Below are 20,242 nucleotides of genomic sequence, written 5' to 3' on the forward strand. Positions count from 1 at the left end.
TACCAAGTATCCAGATACCAGAGCCTATGGGAGACAGTTCTCATCAAACCACCAGGGCAGCAAACAACCAAAGAACTGTTGCATTTAATAGAAATTTCCCATAAGAACATTTACAAGTAATAGAAAGTGTTGTCTTAGTCATATTCATAGAACAGAGAGTGTGTCTATCTCTTGGTGTATTGGAAAGAAAAAAGCAACCACCTGTTTTGTACGCATGACATTGTGCTCTAGGAAGCCATGGGACAAAGATGAGCCAGACATCAAAATCTCACTTAAAAAAATCTTCCCATCGTCATCACTGTCATTATTATTATTATTATGAGACAGAATCTCCTGTGTGCCCCAACCTGGCCTGGAGCATGCTCACTACACCAGTCTGATCCACCTGCCTCTATCTTTCAGATAATGGGATTTCTGGTGTGTACAACATGCATGGATTTTTTTTTTAATTTAAACATTTTCAAAGATACATATCAATTAATATATTTGTAGGGACACTGCCTGCCTGCCTGCCTCTCTTTTTCCCTCCCTCCCTCCCTCCTCCTTTCCTTTGTTTTCTTTTTGTGACAGGGTCTCACTTCTTAGCTCTGGCTGGTCTGAAACTCACAGAGATCTGCCCACCTCTGCTTCATGAGTGTTGTGATTAGAGGCATGCATGCACCATCATCACTGCCCAGCAGTCATTTATTAAAATAGAAAAAACTGGGCTGGGGATATATCTCAGTGATAAAACATGTGCCTTATACATGCGAGACTCTGGGTTTGATCCTAGCATGAAAAAAGAAAAGAAGACCCCCCCCCAGCAAAGAAACCCCAAACAAAAACAAAATCAAAACAGTGGTCATGGTAAGCAATTTTGGGGGGGGGTCCCATAATTTCATCTTAATCCTTTCAGGATGTTTGTGTATTGCTTTGTACTGATGCAGGCATCTTCTTAACTTTAGCATCCTGCCACTCCCCCACCACCACCATCCTGCCCAGACACCCACACATCCATAGCCAAGATTTTGCCTACCCCTCCTACACCTTTGTATCTTTTTGATCCTAGAAATAATATGAATTGTAGTTTTTTTAATCTTTGAGAATTCTGATCTCTTGGAGCCAGATGGTATTTGCTGTGGGAAATGTCCCAGAATTGAGCACACGGGGAGGGAGAGCAAGAGTCACCACTGCCTCTCAGTGTGTGTAATCAGTTAAGTCACAACAGTAGGCTACCTCATGTTTCTTCTGTGCACACAGAATTGTCATTTCCTAGCCCTCTGCTTCCAGAGGGAGTGAGTGGGTTATCTGGCCTAGCGTATCAATGGCCATCATTGTCTTTAGCTCTGGGCATCTCTTTCCCAACCTTAGGAGTTTGAGCACAGGGAGAAAATGCCACATTACCTGAATATTTTTCAGTACCTCTTCATCTCTCTAATTATCAGTGCAGTATTAGCCCTCTGAACCTTGTCACTCTTTGTCCTCTGTGTGACAAACACTTCTCACCTTTCAGGCCTTGTGCTGTGTTAGGAGTTGTCCCTTTGTGTCTGCTTTATCTATAATTGTCTTCTTCAGTAAGTATGAGATGCTAGGCATCTCATGTCACTTCAGTTCTTTACATTTCTAAAAAAAAAATCATATTTCAGATTTGTTTGCTTGGTTCTTTTGATGGCCTATTGTTCATTGATAACTATACTTTAAATGAGGTGTTCTAAATTCTTAAAAACATCACCTATGCTTTGTTTTGGTTTGTTCTTCATGTTTCTAATGCAGCCCTCAGTTTGTTTCTTGTAACTTTCACTTATTGTTTGTGTGTGTGAGAGCTGTGTACATACATGCATGAGTGCATGTGAACTGTGAACTCAGCTTTCTTACATATCTGGAATTCTGTGAAGCCTTCGTTTAAATGTGTCCCTTGGAGAGAGGAACCTTGTGTTTCCTATGTGGTGGCATTACCAGTGCCACTTTGGCATGTTTGGGGAATATGTACAGTCTCTTTCCATAATGGGACTCATTTCCAAACCTGAATGCAGGTAAATGCAGGTAATCTGGTAAATGGAGAATGCTTACAGACCTGAGAGCCATCAATAAAGTTATCCAGCCAATGGGCTCTCTACAGCCTGGAATGCTCTTGCCTTCTTTGATACCCAAAGAATGGCCTATTAGAGTTATTGATTTAAAGGATTGCTTCTTCACTATACCTTTACAAGAACAAGATAAAGAGAAATTTGCCTTCACGGTACCTAATTACAATAATTCTCAACCGGTGAAGAGATATCAATGGAAGGAATTCTCCAGAGTGGTAATTCTACAGTGTCCACGAGCAGGACGAGTCTCTGAGGTCCTTCTGTGGAAGTACGTTTTCCCTTACTGTATCCACTCTGATCCCCGTCCTTGCAGATCTTTCCTTCTCTCTGTACCTTCTGTTTCATTGCTTGCTTAGGCCGCCTGCCGTCTGTAGCTGTGTGCTTTCTTGACATTTCCAGCCTTTTTAGAGGCAGCCTGCATTTAATGGGTCAGTAGTCTCCCTGGATATCTCTTAGAATTGTGTTAGCAGAGCAAGTTCCAGTGGACTGTTTTATACCAAGTGATACTGAGAAGTTAAAATATCCTGGAGTTTACTCAGTTTGACACATCCTGTTGATGACAAGGCCAAGGGTTTCTTTAGGTTTAAGATGTGGAAAATTGTTAAAGGGTCATTTTTAACAGGAGAGAGAGAGAAAAATGGGAGACTATTTTTAAAATTAAAATTTTATTGTGCTTTCTTGATGGGGGAGTGGAAAGAGAGAGAGTGTGTGTGTGTGTTAGAGAGAGAGAGAGAGAGAGAGAGAGAGAGAGAGAGAGAGAGAGAGAGAGAGAAAGTTCATGAGTCCATGCTCACTTTGTACATGTATGGAGACCAGAGGAGAACTTTGGGCTTGGGTCTCTTTTTTCACTATCTGGGTCCTAGCGATTGAACCCAGGTTGTCATGCTGGTAGCAAGCACCTTTACTGCTAAGCCATCCCCCAAATGAGACATTATTAAAGAAGCTTCCTAACAATGAACATTTATTCCGTTTTTAGGGCCTCACACTATTGTCTTTCATTTAATGCCCTAGCACTAAGACTGTCATTTCTTAGAAGGTTTTATACACATAGAAGCAGCATAACATTTTGAGCAAAGCAAAGACCTCCTTTTTTTGTGTGTGTGTATGGGAAGTGTGAGCTGGATTCCTGTTCAATTACAGTTTTATTTCTGGCTTTGGGGTATTTGGCCTCTACTCAGATTGACTTTGTTGCCACACAGGGCCCAGGCATGGAGGAGCTGATATGGGAGCAGTACACCGTGACCCTGCAGAAGGTGAGTTCTGCACGTCCCGTGCATCCTCCCTTGCTGTTGTTTTCAGTTCATGGATCTTACTCACTTTTGCCTACGCTGTTTTGTAGTACATTGTTAGAACTCACTGCCAATAATTAAGTTGTTGGCAGAGGTTGTATGCTCTGTGCTCTTGATTGAATTCTGTTTACCATGCAGGCTGTAAAAGGGAAGAGGGAATGAAAGTAGCCTGTATTATTTCCCAACGTGCACAACCCAAGTGCCCTCCTTGCCCTCTCCATCTCACTTTTCCTTCTGATTTTTGAGCTGGGAATAAAATTCCTACCTCCTTGCACGCTGAGAATGCAAGAGGCGGCCCTTGGTTCAGTGCGCTGAGCTGTACCCTTTCCTCAGTTAAGTCCAAAGTAAATTTGAAAAGACTGGCTTAGAAATCAAGAGATGCAGTTCACACACACACACACACACACACACACACACACACACACACACACACACACACACACACACACACAGAGCCTCCCAGCTCCAGGCAAACCCCCTACCCCCTCAACTGTCTGCAGTCAGCTCATGGTGTGCAGTCCTTATCCCAGCAAAAAGCTGCTTTCCTGTCGGCATTAGTGCTTTTCTGGGCACCACAGAGATTACCTTGCTCCGAATCTCTCTGGGTTCTGTTACTTTCTAGAAAGATTGTCAGTTCTTCCAAGGGAAAATTTTTTGTTGACTCTCTCAGAACTTCGTCACTGGGTCAGGGTCCAGGTTTGCTGACTTCTGGATCAGTCATCACAACTTCTTCAGTGGGGGCTTGCCCATTTAACATCAGACATCTTTCTGATTCTTGTCTGTGCCCCTTTTACCAGCATATCACATATCCCTTGAGTTGTGTCCCTCAGATTGCAAGGTAAGGGGCCTGAGGCTTGGTTTAGAAGATGGAGCCACCTCTGTCTAAAACCAGATGCTGGTGATGGTGCTGGCTGATCCAAAGCCATGGGGGGACAGCCTACTGTTTGTTTGTAAGCAATCTGAACATTGGGCTCCAATGAACTTGTCTTTGGGTAAAGATTTTTCTCATAGTTCTGAGTGTAGTTTTGTATCATCAACCCTGATTTGGGATTCTAATGTCAGTGTGTCCCTATTGTGTGGTTTAGCCTTTTAAACACTGAAGTAAGGTCATGTGTTAACTAGGTTCACTGGTATGCATCGCTAAATCAGGGATGGATAGTAAACCCGTATTTCCTCTCTTGCATACACTTTGGAAAGGTTTCAGTGCTTTGCCCTTTCAGAGTCACAATAATTAGTTTTTTTTTATTTATGTATCTAATTAAATGTTTCATTCATATGTATTCATGCACATGCCCATGTGTACACTTGGGTACCAGCATGCCACAGCACTGTGTGAGGTCAGAGGACGTGGAGATGCGACTTATTTTCACCTTGGCTACAAGCCCCTTTATCCACTGAGCCATGTCCCCAGCCCCATAATACCAGCTCTCTGTTTAGGTTTTATTTTTAAAGGCCATGCGTACTTTTTACCCTAAATTAAAGTGCAATTCCATCTCTAACCACTTGAGTTTAAAGATATGCCATTAGTCCAGGTTAGCCTCCAGTTTGCCATGTAATCATGGCTAGCCTTGGTTGACTCTGTTGCCTCTACCTCCTAAGTGCTGGAATGAATCACAGGCATGTGCCATATTCGGCTAAAGATACACTTTAAAAATACATTTTTTTTCAAACAGAATCAGTTTTTATTGACGTTCCTGCTTGGGTCAAATGATCCTGTGAATGCTCTACCTGGCGTTGGGACAGCAGATTCCTGTTTAGACAGAAGACAGCCTTCCTTCTTCTGCCTCTTGAGATAAAGTCAGCCTGGGCAGTCAATCTTTTTCCGCCTCCCACCAGGCTGCTCCCTGTAGATAAGCAGTTTCCCTTTAGTAACCTGTCAGATGACCACAGTTTGGCTTTACTTTGTTTTTCATTTGTTTCTGTAAGCCCATCTGTTCCCAGGCTGTCTCTGGTTATTGATTTGATCTTTGTTTTATTGCGTGCTTGTAATAAATCCCGAAAGCCACTTATGGGAGGATTTTTTTTTTCCCCATTTTTTTTTTTTCCTCTCCTAATTCTAATGAACAGGATTCTAAAAGAGGATTTGGAATTGCAGTGTCGGGAGGTAGAGACAACCCACACTTTGAAAATGGGGAAACATCCATCGTCATTTCTGATGTGCTTCCGGGTGGACCTGCTGATGGTTTGCTTCAGTAAGTGTGTTCACTCCCCTTCCCCTTCCCCAGCCCCTGCCAGCCCTGTGGATTGGCACTGGACACGGTATTACGATGGTTGTGTGCCTTCTAATGTACTTTCTACATTGCACCTGAAGTCTTTAAGAGAGAGTTAGGATCACAGTTAATACATTATGTTTTAACAGTCACCAAACTTCGGGGACCATCCAGACACAAAGGGAAGAGGGAAATCCTGTGTGTGCACCCTCCCACCCCCGTAGGAAGGTAATTAGAACGGTCAGTTGTAGGCTTAGGAACCTTTTAGCTTTTCTGTGCCCCCCTCCCCCCATCTTTCCCTCTCTCCCTCCTTTACTTTGGTAACAATGTCTGTAGTCTAGGTGGCCTCCAAATCCCCACACAGACAAGGATGACTTTCTCAACTTCCTGCATGCTGGGTTCACACACCCAGTTTATGCAGTGCAGGGGATTAGACTGAGAGTCTCATCCATGCCACAGAATCATACCAACTGCGTTACATCCTCAAAACTGTTTCTGAATGTGCAGCTTATGTTGCTGTAACAAAATAGTTGAGAAAATAACTTAGAGGAAGCCCTTATTTAGTTTGGCTCACATTTTCAGAGGTTATTATCTGTCATGGTGGGGAGAATGTAGTAGATCAGGGCAGCTAACAATGTGACCGCTAGAAAGCAGAGAGGGGGAAGATGGAGGCAATACCTGCCCTTCCTGGTTTTCTCCTTTATTTCCTCAAGCACAGGGGATGGGGTCACCTACATTCAGAGTGGGCCTAACCCCCTCTTATTCTCTTGAAAACATCCTCACAGACACACCTAGGAGTGAGCTTTACTAATCTTCTTAGAGCTTTTCAATCTGACCAAGTTGACTGTAGCAGATGGTTCTTCCTGCTAGCCTGGTCCCACAGCATCCCAAATAACACACAAGACATATTAATTATAATCTGTCAGCCGATGACTAGGACTACTTACTGGCTAGCTCTGTCTTAATTACTAACCCATTCTTATTAATCTAAGTATTTCCGCGTGATCTCATTTTACCAGATAAGGGTCCAGACCGCTTACTCCGTCTTCCACTACATGGTGACTGTTTCTGCCTACTTTTCCCAGAATCCTCCTCATCTCCTAGATCCACCTATCTTCCTGCCTCATTGGTAGAACCATGTTTTATTCATCAACCAATAAGATAAACATATACAGAAGAACAACCCCCATCAGTTGACAGAATTGACTGCCTCAGTTTCCACATTTCTCAATGTCTACCGAAAGTGTGTGTGTGTGTGTGTGTGTAGTTAATGAAAATGATTAGGGATGTGCCTCAGTAGTAGAGCACTTAGTATAGATAAGGACTTGGGTTAATCTTTAGCAACCCCCCCCCAAGTAAAAACCCAAATAACACCCTCCCAACAGAATTTAATAGCAGAAAAATCATGATAGGTGAACTCAACTTCTGCTGCCAGCCTCTGTTCTAAAGAGGGAACTCCACTTTAGAAGATGGACCCTGAGTCCTCTCAGGAATGAATCTGAGGATAACTATATGGCTACATTGGCAGGAGCATTCAAAAGCTGAATTTGTGTGAGATTTAAAAATCCCTGTGCTCCTATCTTATTAGTTGGTAGTCTTATCAAAGTTAGTCTTTTATTTAGAGTAATATAAAGTTTTAGGATAACTTTGGATGAGCCTAAGTGATAGGATTCTGTGTTCTTAAAGTTTCTTCAAGAATCCGAGGCAAGATGGGCAGTGGTGTCGTTTCCACACTGTCTCTTTACTGGGTGCGTTCTTGTGACCCTGTGGTCCGGACAGGTCTTCTACACAATCACGGTGGTTCTTAGTAAACACCCAGAAGCTGAATGTGTGGCCTGACTTGGGAGCCGCCACACACTGGACCCCTGAATCAGCTTTTGGGCTCATGTATCGCTTCTGTTCTCTCTCAAGGGTTCAGCATGACTCACTGTGTGTTTTTATGACTGTTGTTTATTTCTTGCTTCCAGAGAAAATGACAGGGTGGTCATGGTCAATGGCACCCCCATGGAGGACGTGCTCCATTCGTTTGCAGTTCAGCAGCTTAGGAAAAGTGGGAAGATCGCAGCCATTGTAAGTTCTGTGATGATAGCATGTGGTACACACACAGGCACACACATGCACGCACGCACGCACACACGCATGCCAAACTGTAAATAAATACACATAAGCTGTAAGTAAAATTTAAAAATTCTTCTAAAAATTAAGACTTTTTTTGTTTATTGGAACATAAAGAAGGGTTGGAGAGATGGCTCTGTGGTTAAGAGCCCATATTAAAGAGAAGCTGATTTTAATTCAAGAACATTTGTTTTCTATGCCCAGGGAAAACAACCATTTGACAGTTGCATTTCCTAGGGCCTGCTTACTTTTTGGAACCTTGGTAGTTTTCTAGGTTGCTAGTACAGGTGTGGTGAAGCTATGTCTGAGATATCTTCTCAAGGAAGGTCGCAAGCATTCTCCTTAATGACTGCTGCACATATCTCCTAAGAATAGAGCCATCTTGTTGACAAATCTAAGAAAAGCAGTAACTGCAGGGCCATCTAATAACCAGTCCATGTCTCAAGATGGCTTCAGAAAAGTCATCTCAGATCTAAGTGCACTCGTTGTAATTGGTTATCTCTTTAGTCCTTTTTTAAAATTTTAGTTATTTATTTATTTTTGGTCTGGAAGGGGTACCTCTGCCTGTCATCTTCCTGCAACATGTTCAGGAGTGTCAGCAGTTATGTACAAAATGTCTCACTTTCTGGATTTTCATTTGACTTTGAAGAACCAACTGAAGCCTTTGGGGCTTCTCATACTTGGTCAGAAGGGTTCAAAAACACTGTACTCACAGCTGCAGTCACTTTCTATCTTATTCTACCTTTGTGAGGTTTCTTTTTATTGTTCTCAGTTCTAGATAGGAAACTTGGGAGGGCTGGCAGGGTTACAGATGTTTAAGGGTTGTAGGTTTTATATCCATCCATCCATCCATCCATCCATCCATCCATCCATCCATCCATCCATCCATCCATCCGAGTCTAGAGAGGGACAGTTTCATTGAAGCTGGAACCAGGGCCATCGCCCTCCCGTTCTGTTTGCACTGCCCTACATCTGATCTGTTTGTCTGGACAGGTGGTCAAGAGGCCCCGGAAGGTTCAGGTGGCCCCATTGCAGGGCAGCCCCCCTCTCAGTCATGATGACCGGGGTTTTGAGGTGATAGATGAATTTGATGGCAGAAGTTTCCGCAGTGGCTACAGCGAGAGGAGCCGGCATAGCAGCCACGACATGCTCAGCCACAGCTGGGAGGACAGCAGGGACAGGGGGCGTCCCCAGCAACGCACACAGAGCCGGGAGCGGGAGCGCAGCCGTGGCCGGAGCCTGGAACGCGGCCTGGACCAAGAAGACTATGGGCGCAGTCGGGAGCGCAGCCGTGGCCGGAGCCTGGAACGCGGCCTGGATCACGATTTTGTGTCCCGGGACCACAGCCGTGGTCGCAGCATTGACAGGGATTACGACCGAGACTATGAGCGCTCCTATCACCAATCCTATGAGCCTGACTATGAGGGAGGCTACAGCTCATCCTACGACCGCAGAGCTCAGCCTGAGGCTCGCAGCCGCGAACACCTACGCTCCCGGAGTCCCAGCCCCGAGCCTAGGTCCCGGCAGGAGCACAAGCATGATCCTGATAGGCCCATCGGGGTCCTTTTGACCAAAAACAAAGCAAATGAAGGTAGGCACATATGATGTGGGAATACGAGCAGTGGTGTCAGTATACCTGGCACTCACCCTGCACCTGCCGGTGTTCAGCATTGACCTGAACTGGCAGACACCTGGGGGCTCATTTATTCCTCAGTGCCACATTATGGGGGTGTTACTCTTGGGTCCTTGTTCTGTGGTAAGGAGACACATGCAGAAGGGCTCACTGGTCTGGACACGGGTGTCTCAATGGCTTTGCTTCAGACAAGTACCTCACGGGTACACACTTGTTACAGTGAAGATTCTCAGGCTCTTCTGGTGGGCCTGACACGACTCTGTGGGATAACAAAGCAGAAGACAGTACCCCATCTCCTCTTGATGGAGTTCTGTTCTAAGCCAGGGGTGGTGTTGAGTAAATAGCCTTAGTTAATCCTCCCAAAGACCTTGGTGGTAGGAGACCTCTCCTGTGTTACAGGTCAGGGGGTTTGGTATGTATGTGAAGGCTGACTCTGCATTCCTGGAGGCATGGGCACACTTAATCCCATCCAGGATTCATTCACTCAGCAAAGAAGCTGTTAGTTCTGTTCTTAGAGCATGACTCTGAAGCCCAGGAAGTAGGAAGCTGGAACTCACACTTAGCTGATCTGAAGCCAGGAGATGGAACAGGCGTTGAGCCTTTTCCAGTCTTGGCTCTTGTCCTCCTACTTGTAAATTTTCTCAGAACATAGCTTTTGTCTCGTTGGTTCTCTTACTGTTCTAATAAGAGAACCGTGAATGCAAGGTTGTTCTGTAGCTTGGGGACTTGCTTTTTTTTTTTTTTTTTTTTTTTTTTTTTGGGAGGGGGTTTTAGACAAAGGAGTATGTTTCCTATGTTTTTCCTACTTAAATAACTGGAGTGATGGGAGGTTAGGAGCGGGGTACCGGAGCACAGGGCTGTGTAAGCTTAGGTTGTACCATATTGCTGAGGAGAGGGGCACCCTTGACGGCCACTTTGGAAGCATGAAGACTTCGCAGAGTCTTTATAGCTGCGTGTCAGGGGATGACCCTTCACTGGTCCCCAAGCCGGATCCAGATTGAAAGGTGGAGACCAGAGATGTTCTGAGAGTGAGCACAGGCAGGGACCTCCTTCCAAGAGGTCTGGCCCATCCTGAGGGACATTGCTTTTCAGCCCTTTCCTCCTTCCTCCTCTTTCCCTGTTTCCATCCACCCTTGCCTCTTTTACACCCTCCTATCGTAGTAACGGCCATGTATGCCATCATACAATCACAGGGTACCTCGTATTAGGGGTTCTGTAAAAGGACAGAACTGATGGGATGAGCGTGTGTGTGTGTGTGTGTGTGTGTCTGTGTGTGTGTCCGTGTCCATGCATCTGTGTGTCTATGTGTATACACACACGTGTGTGTAAAGGGGATTTCTTAGACTCGTTATAGGCTGTGGATCTGGTGGTCTGGCAATGCTTTCTCCTGACAGAAAGGCCAAGAATCTGGTAGTTGTTCGGTCCATGAGACCGGATGTGTGTCTCAGCAGTCGCAATCTGATGCTGCAGCCTGGGAAGTACTGTCTACCTTGGAATCTGTAGCAACAGGAGAAGTGAGCTTGCCAGGGAGGGTGAAGGCCAGCAGTACAAAGCAGAGACTTTCTTCTTCCATGTCCTTTCATGTGGGCTGCCTAGATGAAGCTCATGCAAGATTAGCTGCCATATACCTCCATATAAAAAACTTAAACAGAAATCTCATGGCATATTGCTTATTCTGTGTGATACTGAGAGTTTCCATTACATCGAAATTTTAAAATACTGTTAGAAAATTATGAACTCAATTCAGGACCCATTAATGAATTATGACTCATAATTTAAGTATAAACTGTTGGGTTAGAGAGATGACTCAGTGCTTCAGAATGCTTGATGTTCTTCTAGAGGGCCAGAGTTTGGTTCCCAGCACCCATGTCTGGGAGCTCACAACTGCCTTTAACTCCAGCTTCAAGGACTCTGATGCCTTATCCTGACCTCCCGAGGTACCCACGAGAGAGAGAGAGAGAGAGAGAGAGAGAGAGAGAGAGAGAGAGGTAAATCTTTAAATAAAATGAAGGTATTGTCCTATGAGATTGCCCAGATCATAGCTGGTCTTAAGTGCAGAAATAAAGGGGTTATGTTTCTCTCCTTGAACTCAATCTGTAGACTGAGCTGACCTTGAATTCACAGAGAGTCACCTGTCTCTGCCGCCTGAGTGGTGGGATTAAAGGTGTGTGCTACCACTGCCTGGATAAAACCCCCACGTTTAAAGATGATTTTATTTATTTGTATTTTATGTGCACGAGTGTTTGTATGTGTAAAAGTAGAACTGGAGTGATGGATAGCTGTGAGCCACCATGTAGGTGCTGGGAATCGAATCTGGGACTTCAGGAAGAGCAGTCAGTGTTCTTATCCTCTGAGCCATCTCTCCAGATCCTCCTTTTAAAGAATATATATATAAAAAATAATTTTTATTCATGGGGATGAGTGTGTGTACCACGATGTTTGTATGGAGCTCAAAGGATAAAGGAGAGTATGTCCTTTCCTCTTACTATATGGATTTCAGGGATTGAACTCCAAGCTTGACAACAACCACCTTTATTCACTGAGCCATCTCACTGGCCCTATTCTACATTTTAAAGAAAGATACATTTATTTTGTATATGAATGTTTTGTCTGCGTGTAGGTGTGTGTATCACATGCGTGCCTGGTGCCTGAGGAAGTCAGAAGATAGCATCAGATCCCCTGGAACTGGAATTGCAAATGGTTGTGAGCCACCACGTGGGTGCTAGAAACCGATCTGGGTCCTCTGCAAGTGTAGCAAGTACTCTTAGCTGCTGAGCCTTCTCTCCAGCTCATGATTCCACTTTTTAAAAGAAGAAAAAATTGCTAAGATTACCCTATAACTTAATTACATCTGGCTTAAGGTTACAGGAAAAGGAATCTTCTAAGAAACCCAGTAGACAGGAGCTGCTATTGATTAAGAAGGAGTGACACCAGCTCCTATCCCCATACACCTGGCTGTGTATCAGGAGCTGGTTAACTCCTGTTTTGTTTTTGTAATTTAAGAAATGTTCTTACAGACCCATGAAACTATTTGCAGCCACTCTTGTGTCACCTAGGAATATTATTAAGCTTTTAGGAGACCAGGGAAAGTGTTGATAGGAAAGAAAAGTTAGACTTCCTCACCTTGGGCTGTGTGCAGTCAGTTTCACCAGTGGGCTTTGCCACCGGTAGAAGGAGAGATGTGGTGTCCCTAGGAGGGTGTGGAGTGTACCTCAGCACTTCTTTTTAGTTGTTGTTGTGTGTGGTGCTAAAGGTGAACCAACCTAGTGTCTTAGCAATATCAGATGTTACTGTACCACTGAGGACTGTAGGAACTAAGCACTTTGTATCTTTGTAATAAGCTCAAAGGCTAATAAGTTTACTGTAGTTTATTTACTAAAACTGATTTGAACACGGCTTCCTTTCTGATCACAATAAGGTACTTTCCCTAAATAGTAGAAATTATTTTGAAGAAAGCTACTGTTTTGTGAGCATACAGTTTCCAGTTAGGACACTAGTAATAAACTTACATGTTGAAAGTGTTTGCTTGTGCTGGCTTTCAAAGTCACTACAATTCTCCTGTAAAATGTGTCTTTTTACAGGCTTAGTACATAACATCAGAATAGTCTGTAGAACACTTAAAATATTGGAAAATGTGCATCCCTCCTCCATGCGGTATAGTTTTTCTTTTGAGAACAGTTCAAAGTGCTGCCAACTGTTAGCACAGTGCTGGGATGGCTCCGCCCCAGCTTGCAAGCCATGGGTAGTGGGGATTGTTATGGCTGATGTTCACTGTGTCCCCAGCTTCCTGTGGGCAACCTTACAGTTGCCTAGTAAGATGGATGGAGCAGGTCGTTGTCACTAACCTTTAACTTGAAAAGTTAACTTGAAAGGTTTAAGTCAGACATCCACATTGCTTTCCCTAGTTTGACCGGTTGTTAACATTTTGCAACATTGTCTTCCTTTCTCCTGTTTTCTACTTCTCTTTCCTCACTTAACCTCTGCCTCCAATCCCTTCTCATTCTCCTCCCTCCCTCCCTCTCTTCCCTCCCTTCCAAAGATTCTAGGCCAGCTTAACAGAGTATCCCGTGTAAAAATTAAATTTTCGTAACGGAAGTAGTCTTCAAAGCCAGCCTTAAGTTTCCTGAACAAGTTGAGGATGTGTGTGTGTTCCCTTGTTTGTCTTCTAGAGTATGGTCTCCGGCTGGGGAGTCAGATCTTCATCAAGGAAATGACCCGAACAGGACTGGCAACCAAAGATGGCAACCTTCACGAGGGGGACATAATTCTCAAGGTAAGAAGACAAGGACAGGGAGTGGTGTGTGCCTGCATGCAGTCCTAGTCTGTACTTCCACACCCTCACAGCAGGACAGAATATCTGACCTGAGTCCTGATGGCCAGGACGGAGGCAGAGACAGAAGGGCAGCGCCGTGAGGTGGTCTTTGTCCAAAGAACAAACACACTGGAACATTAGGGATGTAGCTCAGCAGCACGGCTCTCCCCCAGCACGTCTGCTCCCTCTCTTACCCACCCGCCCCCAAAACAAGTTAGAAAGGAAAAGGAAAAACAAGCCTTAGAGGATGTACTAATTTAATAACAAAAAGAAAAAAACCTCAAGGAAGACTTTGCCCTTCTCCCTGTAGATTTAAAGTTTAGGTTCCTGTTCCTGTACCAGGGAAAGGTGAGCCAGAGAGCCCCTGATCTGTGATTGCTGGATGCTTGACAGTTTTTATAAACCTCTCCGATCAGAAAGTGTGGTCCAGCAGCGAACCAGTTTGCAGCCTTGAACTTGGAAGTTAAATACATGAGCAGAGTAAACGAACTATGGACCCGGTCTCAGTTGTGCCTGTTGAGGGCATGTGTGGTTATGTTTCATTTAAAGGATAGTTTGTTTTCATTCAGTCATCCTGGAGTCTGGTCCAAGTATTTCAGCAAAATTCTTTCCAGTTCTATAAAGGAGAATAGGTGTGCTTTTACAAAGCTGTGAATAGTTGTCACGCGTGTGAATAACATCGCCATTCCTCATTCGCAGATCAATGGGACTGTTACTGAGAACATGTCTTTAACTGATGCGCGGAAGCTAATAGAAAAGTCTAGAGGGAAACTGCAGCTTGTGGTGCTGAGAGACAGCAGGCAGACCCTCATCAATGTCCCGTCCCTCAATGACAGTGACTCTGAAGTAGAGGGTAAGAAGGGGGGGTGCATGATTTCTGGGGTGTCAGGAGGGCCATGCCTGAAGGCTGGAGGGCCAAAGAAGCCTTCTTTTAAACTTTATTAAAAAAGAGAAGTATTCCTGATTTTTTGTTTTGTTTTGTTTATTAAAGTAGATTTGTAGCAGGAAATTCTGGCTCACTTGGGAAAGACTCCTAGCTGGGCCACCGAGAGCAGAACTTACTAGTAATAGATCACAATTTGCTAAGTGCTCACATACATACCAATAAAGTACAGACTTCAGTGTTTTAAACATGCCTTGAAACCTTCTCTCAGGAGGCAGAGTCAAGGCCAGACTGGTCTATCTAGTAAGTTCCTGACCAGCTTCAAAGAAAGAAAGAAGGAAACCAAACAGTAACAAAAACTTATGCTTCTGGGTGTGTCTTCCTTTCTTCCTGGAGGCGTTTCTGTGCTTAAAATCTGTGTTAAAATCTCTTCATAAATTCCAGCTTTGCTTAAGTAACAAAAAGGCTCTTAGTATTTCCACCTTTAGTGAAGCCATACTAAACAATCAGTCAAAACGGCTCAATGTCATGGTACATGATATATCTGTATGTATGTATATGTATGTGTATACGTATACATATATGTGTGCATATATACATACGTGTGTGTGTGTGTGTGTGTAGTCCCTGTTCTGTATCTGTATCTTACTAATATATGGCCCTGTTCCTACTTGTTACTGTTTGTTTTGTTTTAAACTTGGATAACTTGCATTTATTCCAGTTTCTCATGTTACTTGCAGTACACTAACTGCCTTTTAATGCTAATAAACACTTAGGTTGAAGTACAGGGACCAGTTCCAAGTGTTTGTTCCTTGTCAGGGCAGGTGTGGTGTCTTCGGATTGCAGAGTGAAGATTGCTGCCCTACCTTCCAAGGATGTTTTAGAAAAGTGATTAGATAAGGAGTGCAGTAAAAGGGTTGTGAATATTCTTCACATGAATATCCTAAAAGCAGTGCCAACCGGGAGATAGGCTCTTGTCTTGTAATGCTTGCAGATTGGGGATGTAGCTCAGGAGAGGGATCTCATGTGCATGCTCCCTGAGGCATGGTCCCTTCCCAGACCACAGTTGACTTTTCCACTGGCCCCTTGTTTAGACTACTGGGTGAAAATAGCATTGTGGGCTGGCAGGATGACTCAACAGTCATCAGGCGCATCCCTGAGATGGCTAGTGTGAACCAACATGCCTGGCTTTGAGAGTTAATTTCATTTCCAGTATATCAGGAGTCTGATCACTTCATCTGGACTATGTGAGTATAGTACAGGAAAGCAAAGCGATCAAGGCAACCAGTTGTAGTAGTCATAGTTTATTTCCTTACTGTTCATGTTATTCCCTGCACGGCGTTAGTGTCAGGGAGCTTGATCCCAACAAGATTCCCCAGATGGTTTGAGTGTACATTAAAATTTAAGGGGCACTGGTCTGTGTGGCAATGAGTGGTTTCTCTAGCCTTGGATTCAAGCAATCATGGGTTGAAAATATGTGCGAAAAGAATCTGCAAAGTTAAGGTTTCTTTTTCTTGTTTGTCTACCAACAATACAGCGTAACCACCATTGATATGGCATTTGCAGGATGTTGTGTGTTGTAGAGAAACTATGCAGAAGATTATGGATAGGCTGCATGCTAATGTTTAGCATTTTGCACAAGGAACTTAATCATCTGCCCAGATTCGTTGGGGAAATGGTTTTGAAACCAATCTCTACAGTTCGACCGTGGCCCCCTTAAAACAGCTTTGCAAGTGTCTCTCTCTGAAAATTAGCAGGTTTTTTTCCCTATCCCTTAGTGAAAACAAAAAAACCTGCTAAACTGATAGCCTTCCATTATGCTCCCTGCTCAGGGAGCATAGTGTAATTTTGGGTATGTGTGTATTTCACTGAAAAGGACTTTCCCTTATTTTAAAACCAGATATCTCGGAAATAGAGTCCAACCGATCTTTTTCTCCAGAGGAGAAGCGCCAGCAGTTCTCTGATCAAGACTATCATTCCTCCAATGAGAAACTGAAGGAGAGGCCGAGGTAAGACAGTGTAGTGTGGGCTTCGTTTCTCTTAGTCACTGGCAAATGCACCCGAGTGTGTATGGTGAATGTGTCTTCTGCTGAGACATGATCATGATGTGTGCTTCAGTTCAAGAGAGGAAACCTCAGGCAGACTGTCCAGGATGGGCGCCACACCCACTCCATTCAAGTCCATGGGGGACATCACTGCTGCAAGTGTTGCAGAGGCCAACAAGGAGCCCCGGTACCAGGAAGAAACCCCAGGTAAGGTTTTAAGGTCATTCGTGTGTGTGTGTGTGTGTGTGTGGTGTGTGTGTGTGGTGTGTGTGTGTTGTGAGATACATAAGCTAGTTTATGCTGAGTATACCTTCCCCAGCCCAGTACCAGGCACAGAAGAATTGAGTTCAGAAATATGTGCTTGCTCTTTCCAGAATGTGGATTTTAAAATGCCAAATTATTTTTAAAACTTACAAAGTGGAAGAGGCCCTCTTTTTTTTTTTTTTTCTCTCTTTTAATGTGGGAGGTAACCTTTTTAATATATCATCAGAATTGATCACATTTTGACATATTTGAGTTCCAGTCCTCTAGCCCTCTGTCCACAAACCCAACATCATCACCCTAGTCTTTCCTACCACTCTGAAATTTCATCATAACTCTAGGTACATAAACATTTATATGTGGGCAAACATGGTATTGTTTCCAGGTTGTAAGGAGCAATCATCGCCTTGTGCATATGTTCCTTTGGTTTTGGGTATGTCTTTTCTCTGACTATGGGAAACTGATAACTGCTAATGCCTTCAAGTTAAACTTTGTCTGTAAGTCTTCCTTTATTTATTATTTTTAATTAACTAGTTTGTTTCGGGGACAGGGTTTCTCTGTGTAACACTCCTGGCTTTCCTGGAACTTACTCTGGCCTTAAACTCACTGAGACCCACCTGCCTCTCCTTCCCAAGTGCTTGGGTTTAAAGGTGTATGCCACCACCCTTCTCTCTTTTTAAAGAAATAAAAAATGAAGACAGCCTAAGAAAGGGAAGCACTTGGAAATGGGAGTGGGCTCATGAGCAGGAAAAGGTGTGTGCTGATGGTTTAGTATGGCGTAAGACACACCTGAAGCCTGTGGATTTTGCTGTCTTTCTATTAAGGAACAACAAGCTCCTGTGAATCTGGATGATAAGGAAGAAGGCTGTAGTCTTGTTTTGGTGTGATTTATTTTCACAGTATGCAGCTTGAATCCACAGTGTTCTGCATTCGAGGCAAAGCTACACACTTGAGCTACACACCTTCAAACCACACTAAACTTATAAAATCCACAGTGCCTGGGGACTGGGGAGGTGGCTCAAGGGTTAGGCATTTCCCATCCTCCTTATGGTATCTCACAACCCTCTGTAACTCTAATTTCTGGGGATCTGATGCCCTCTGCTGGCCTTGACAAGCACTAGGCACTCACATGGTCCATATACATATATGAAGAAAAATCTCATATGCATAAAATAAAACCAGATAAAAATCTTTAAATCCACAGTTCCTCAACCCAGGACAGCCCCAAGAACTTTTCTTCGTCCTAGTCCTGAAGATGAGGCAATATATGGGTATGTACTTCCCAACCCATTCCTTTTCCACTCAGCAGATCTGCTTAGCTGAAATCCACAGTAATGGTGTACTTCTTCCTGCCCCAGATGGCGAGTTTGCCCATTACTCAGCCACCTTTCATCAACTCTTATTCCTAATATTCATAAGTAAGAGGAGACATTTATGAGAGAAACACAATCTGGGATCGGGTGAACTCTGTGGCTTTGGTGTCTGTTCACCTACCCGTCTCCTTCTCCTCTCCTGCATGTTTTCCTGCATATTTGCTTTGGGCCAAATGCCTGACTCCCAACCAGGTGAAGCAACTCCAGACTACGGTGCTTCAGTAGCGACTGCAGTGGGTGTGGTGGTTGTGTGAGCTGGGGAGAGAGAAGGGGTGATGTCCAGTGGTCCAGTGGTGTCTAGACAGCGAGTGTTGGGTTAGGACCAGCTTCCTTGGATCTGAACTGTCTGTATTTGACTAAACTTGTGGTGGGGTAGACTCAGGAGGGCATCCTTCTTCCTATCAGATAGCCAGTGTTAATCCCTAATTCCATCCTCTCATCTTACACGAGCTAATGTGGTAAACCCTGTATTTTTGCTCCTTTGTGGACCGATAGACATTCCTTTCACTGTCCCAGGGAGATAAAATTAGAGGACAGATGAGAAAATTTTGAGGGAACTTTTGTAAACTATGACATCCCTTCTGAGCTAGAGAATAGTTAAACCCTTAATACCTCCATGTGAACCCTTCATCATTTAAACAGTGTCTTTCATCTTCTCTTTCTGAAATCAAACCTCCGACAGCCCTAATACCAAAATGGTGAAGTTCAAGAAGGGAGACAGCGTGGGCCTCCGGTTGGCCGGTGGGAATGACGTTGGGATATTTGTGGCTGGCATTCAGGAGGGCACCTCTGCAGAGCAGGAGGGCCTACAAGAAGGAGACCAGATTCTGAAGGTAAGGAAGCCTGCCTTCTAGCAGTCACTTGGGCAGGTGCCTTTCTGGATGTGTTTCAAGTGAAGTAGTTCTGAGAACAATGGTTCCTGGTTACTGAAATAGTTTGGCATGCTGGGGAGCAAGCAGCCATTGGGCTCTGGAATTTCTTTCTTTCTTTTTTGTTTTTCTTGTTGTTCTTTTTGAGAAGGGTTTCTCTGTGGAAATAGCTCAGTAGACTAAGCTGGCATCAAACTCAAATTTCTTTCTTTTTCTGTATGCACTCATATACTAATGGCATGGAGGAAAATCCACATGCCATTAACTGGGAGTCTGGTGAGAAATTCTAGGCTCAAAGGAGAGAGGAGAAGTTATAGAATCACTGGGAACGTCAGGCTTCAGGACACAAGGTCACACCCTCCCTCTGTGGCTATCAGATTGTGCCTCTAGCATGGGGGTTGCCAGACCTTGCTTATGAACAAGCTTTCCAGTGAAACTCTAGAACTTTCTTTGGCTCCAGGAAGGGTTCTAGAAGACTACCTGAGTGAACCTCAGGGCAACACATGATCCCAGGGCATCCCTTCACCCCCAGCCTCCCAGGCTTCAGATGCCAGCACATGCTGTACTTGGTAAATATGCTAATGAAAAGGAAGCATGTTTCCTGCTACCCAGAAGCTAGAGGTTTAGAATTTAGCTTTTTTAAAGTTGAAGAATAAAGTAGATTTGTCTTGTGGACAATCTGTGTGAGCTTTTATGAAGAGAAGTAGAGAATTCACTTAGGGCTTCAGGCTCTCAATTTCTATCTAAAACTTTGTTAAAGACAAGGAGAATTGCTTCCATGCTTAGAACTTTTCTATAAATTATTTTGTTTCCTGGCATCACCATGGTGACCAGAGAGATACTAATGGGTACCCAATTTCTCTTGCAGTAGTTTTCAGTAGAGGTCAGGCAGCAAGTGGCCTTGACCATCACTCGAGCTGACTACAGGATCTCTTTCTTTTCTGTAAAAGGCTGAGATAGCCTGAGCAGAGAGGCAGCCACACAGCACAGTGTGCTGGAGCTGATACCCAATCCTCCCCAGGCTCAGCACACCCAGTGGGCCGTGCATCCTGCCCTCAGATAATGAAAGACGATATTTGTTTCTTGTCTGTTGGAAAGGGCCACACAGTCCGACCTTGAAGTTCAGAAGCACTGGCCAGCCCTTTTCGCTTTCATGTGATCTACTTGATACAAAGGGAACTGCATG

The 20,242-nt window shown here is 44.2% G+C and overlaps 1 protein-coding gene across 5 annotated transcripts in view; it reads left to right on the forward strand.

Moving 5' to 3' along the window:
- Nucleotides 1-20,242, forward strand: part of Tjp2 (tight junction protein 2) — a 91,103-nt gene that overhangs the window by 49,915 nt on the left and 20,946 nt on the right. For all 5 annotated transcript variants that reach the window (XM_051200129.1, XM_051200128.1, XM_051200131.1 and 2 more), the window contains exons 2-11: nucleotides 3,266-3,319; nucleotides 5,423-5,547; nucleotides 7,533-7,635; nucleotides 8,674-9,271; nucleotides 13,483-13,586; nucleotides 14,325-14,478; nucleotides 16,409-16,517; nucleotides 16,627-16,760; nucleotides 18,019-18,085; nucleotides 18,870-19,020. In XM_051200129.1, coding sequence (XP_051056086.1) covers nucleotides 3,275-3,319; nucleotides 5,423-5,547; nucleotides 7,533-7,635; nucleotides 8,674-9,271; nucleotides 13,483-13,586; nucleotides 14,325-14,478; nucleotides 16,409-16,517; nucleotides 16,627-16,760; nucleotides 18,019-18,085; nucleotides 18,870-19,020 — 1,590 coding nt within the window. In that variant the 5' untranslated portion in view covers nucleotides 3,266-3,274. The remainder of the gene's footprint in view (nucleotides 1-3,265; nucleotides 3,320-5,422; nucleotides 5,548-7,532; nucleotides 7,636-8,673; nucleotides 9,272-13,482; nucleotides 13,587-14,324; nucleotides 14,479-16,408; nucleotides 16,518-16,626; nucleotides 16,761-18,018; nucleotides 18,086-18,869; nucleotides 19,021-20,242) is intronic.

Source organism: Phodopus roborovskii, unplaced genomic scaffold (assembly GCF_943737965.1).
Source record: "Phodopus roborovskii unplaced genomic scaffold, PHOROB, whole genome shotgun sequence".
Taxonomy (NCBI): Eukaryota; Metazoa; Chordata; class Mammalia; order Rodentia; family Cricetidae; genus Phodopus; species Phodopus roborovskii.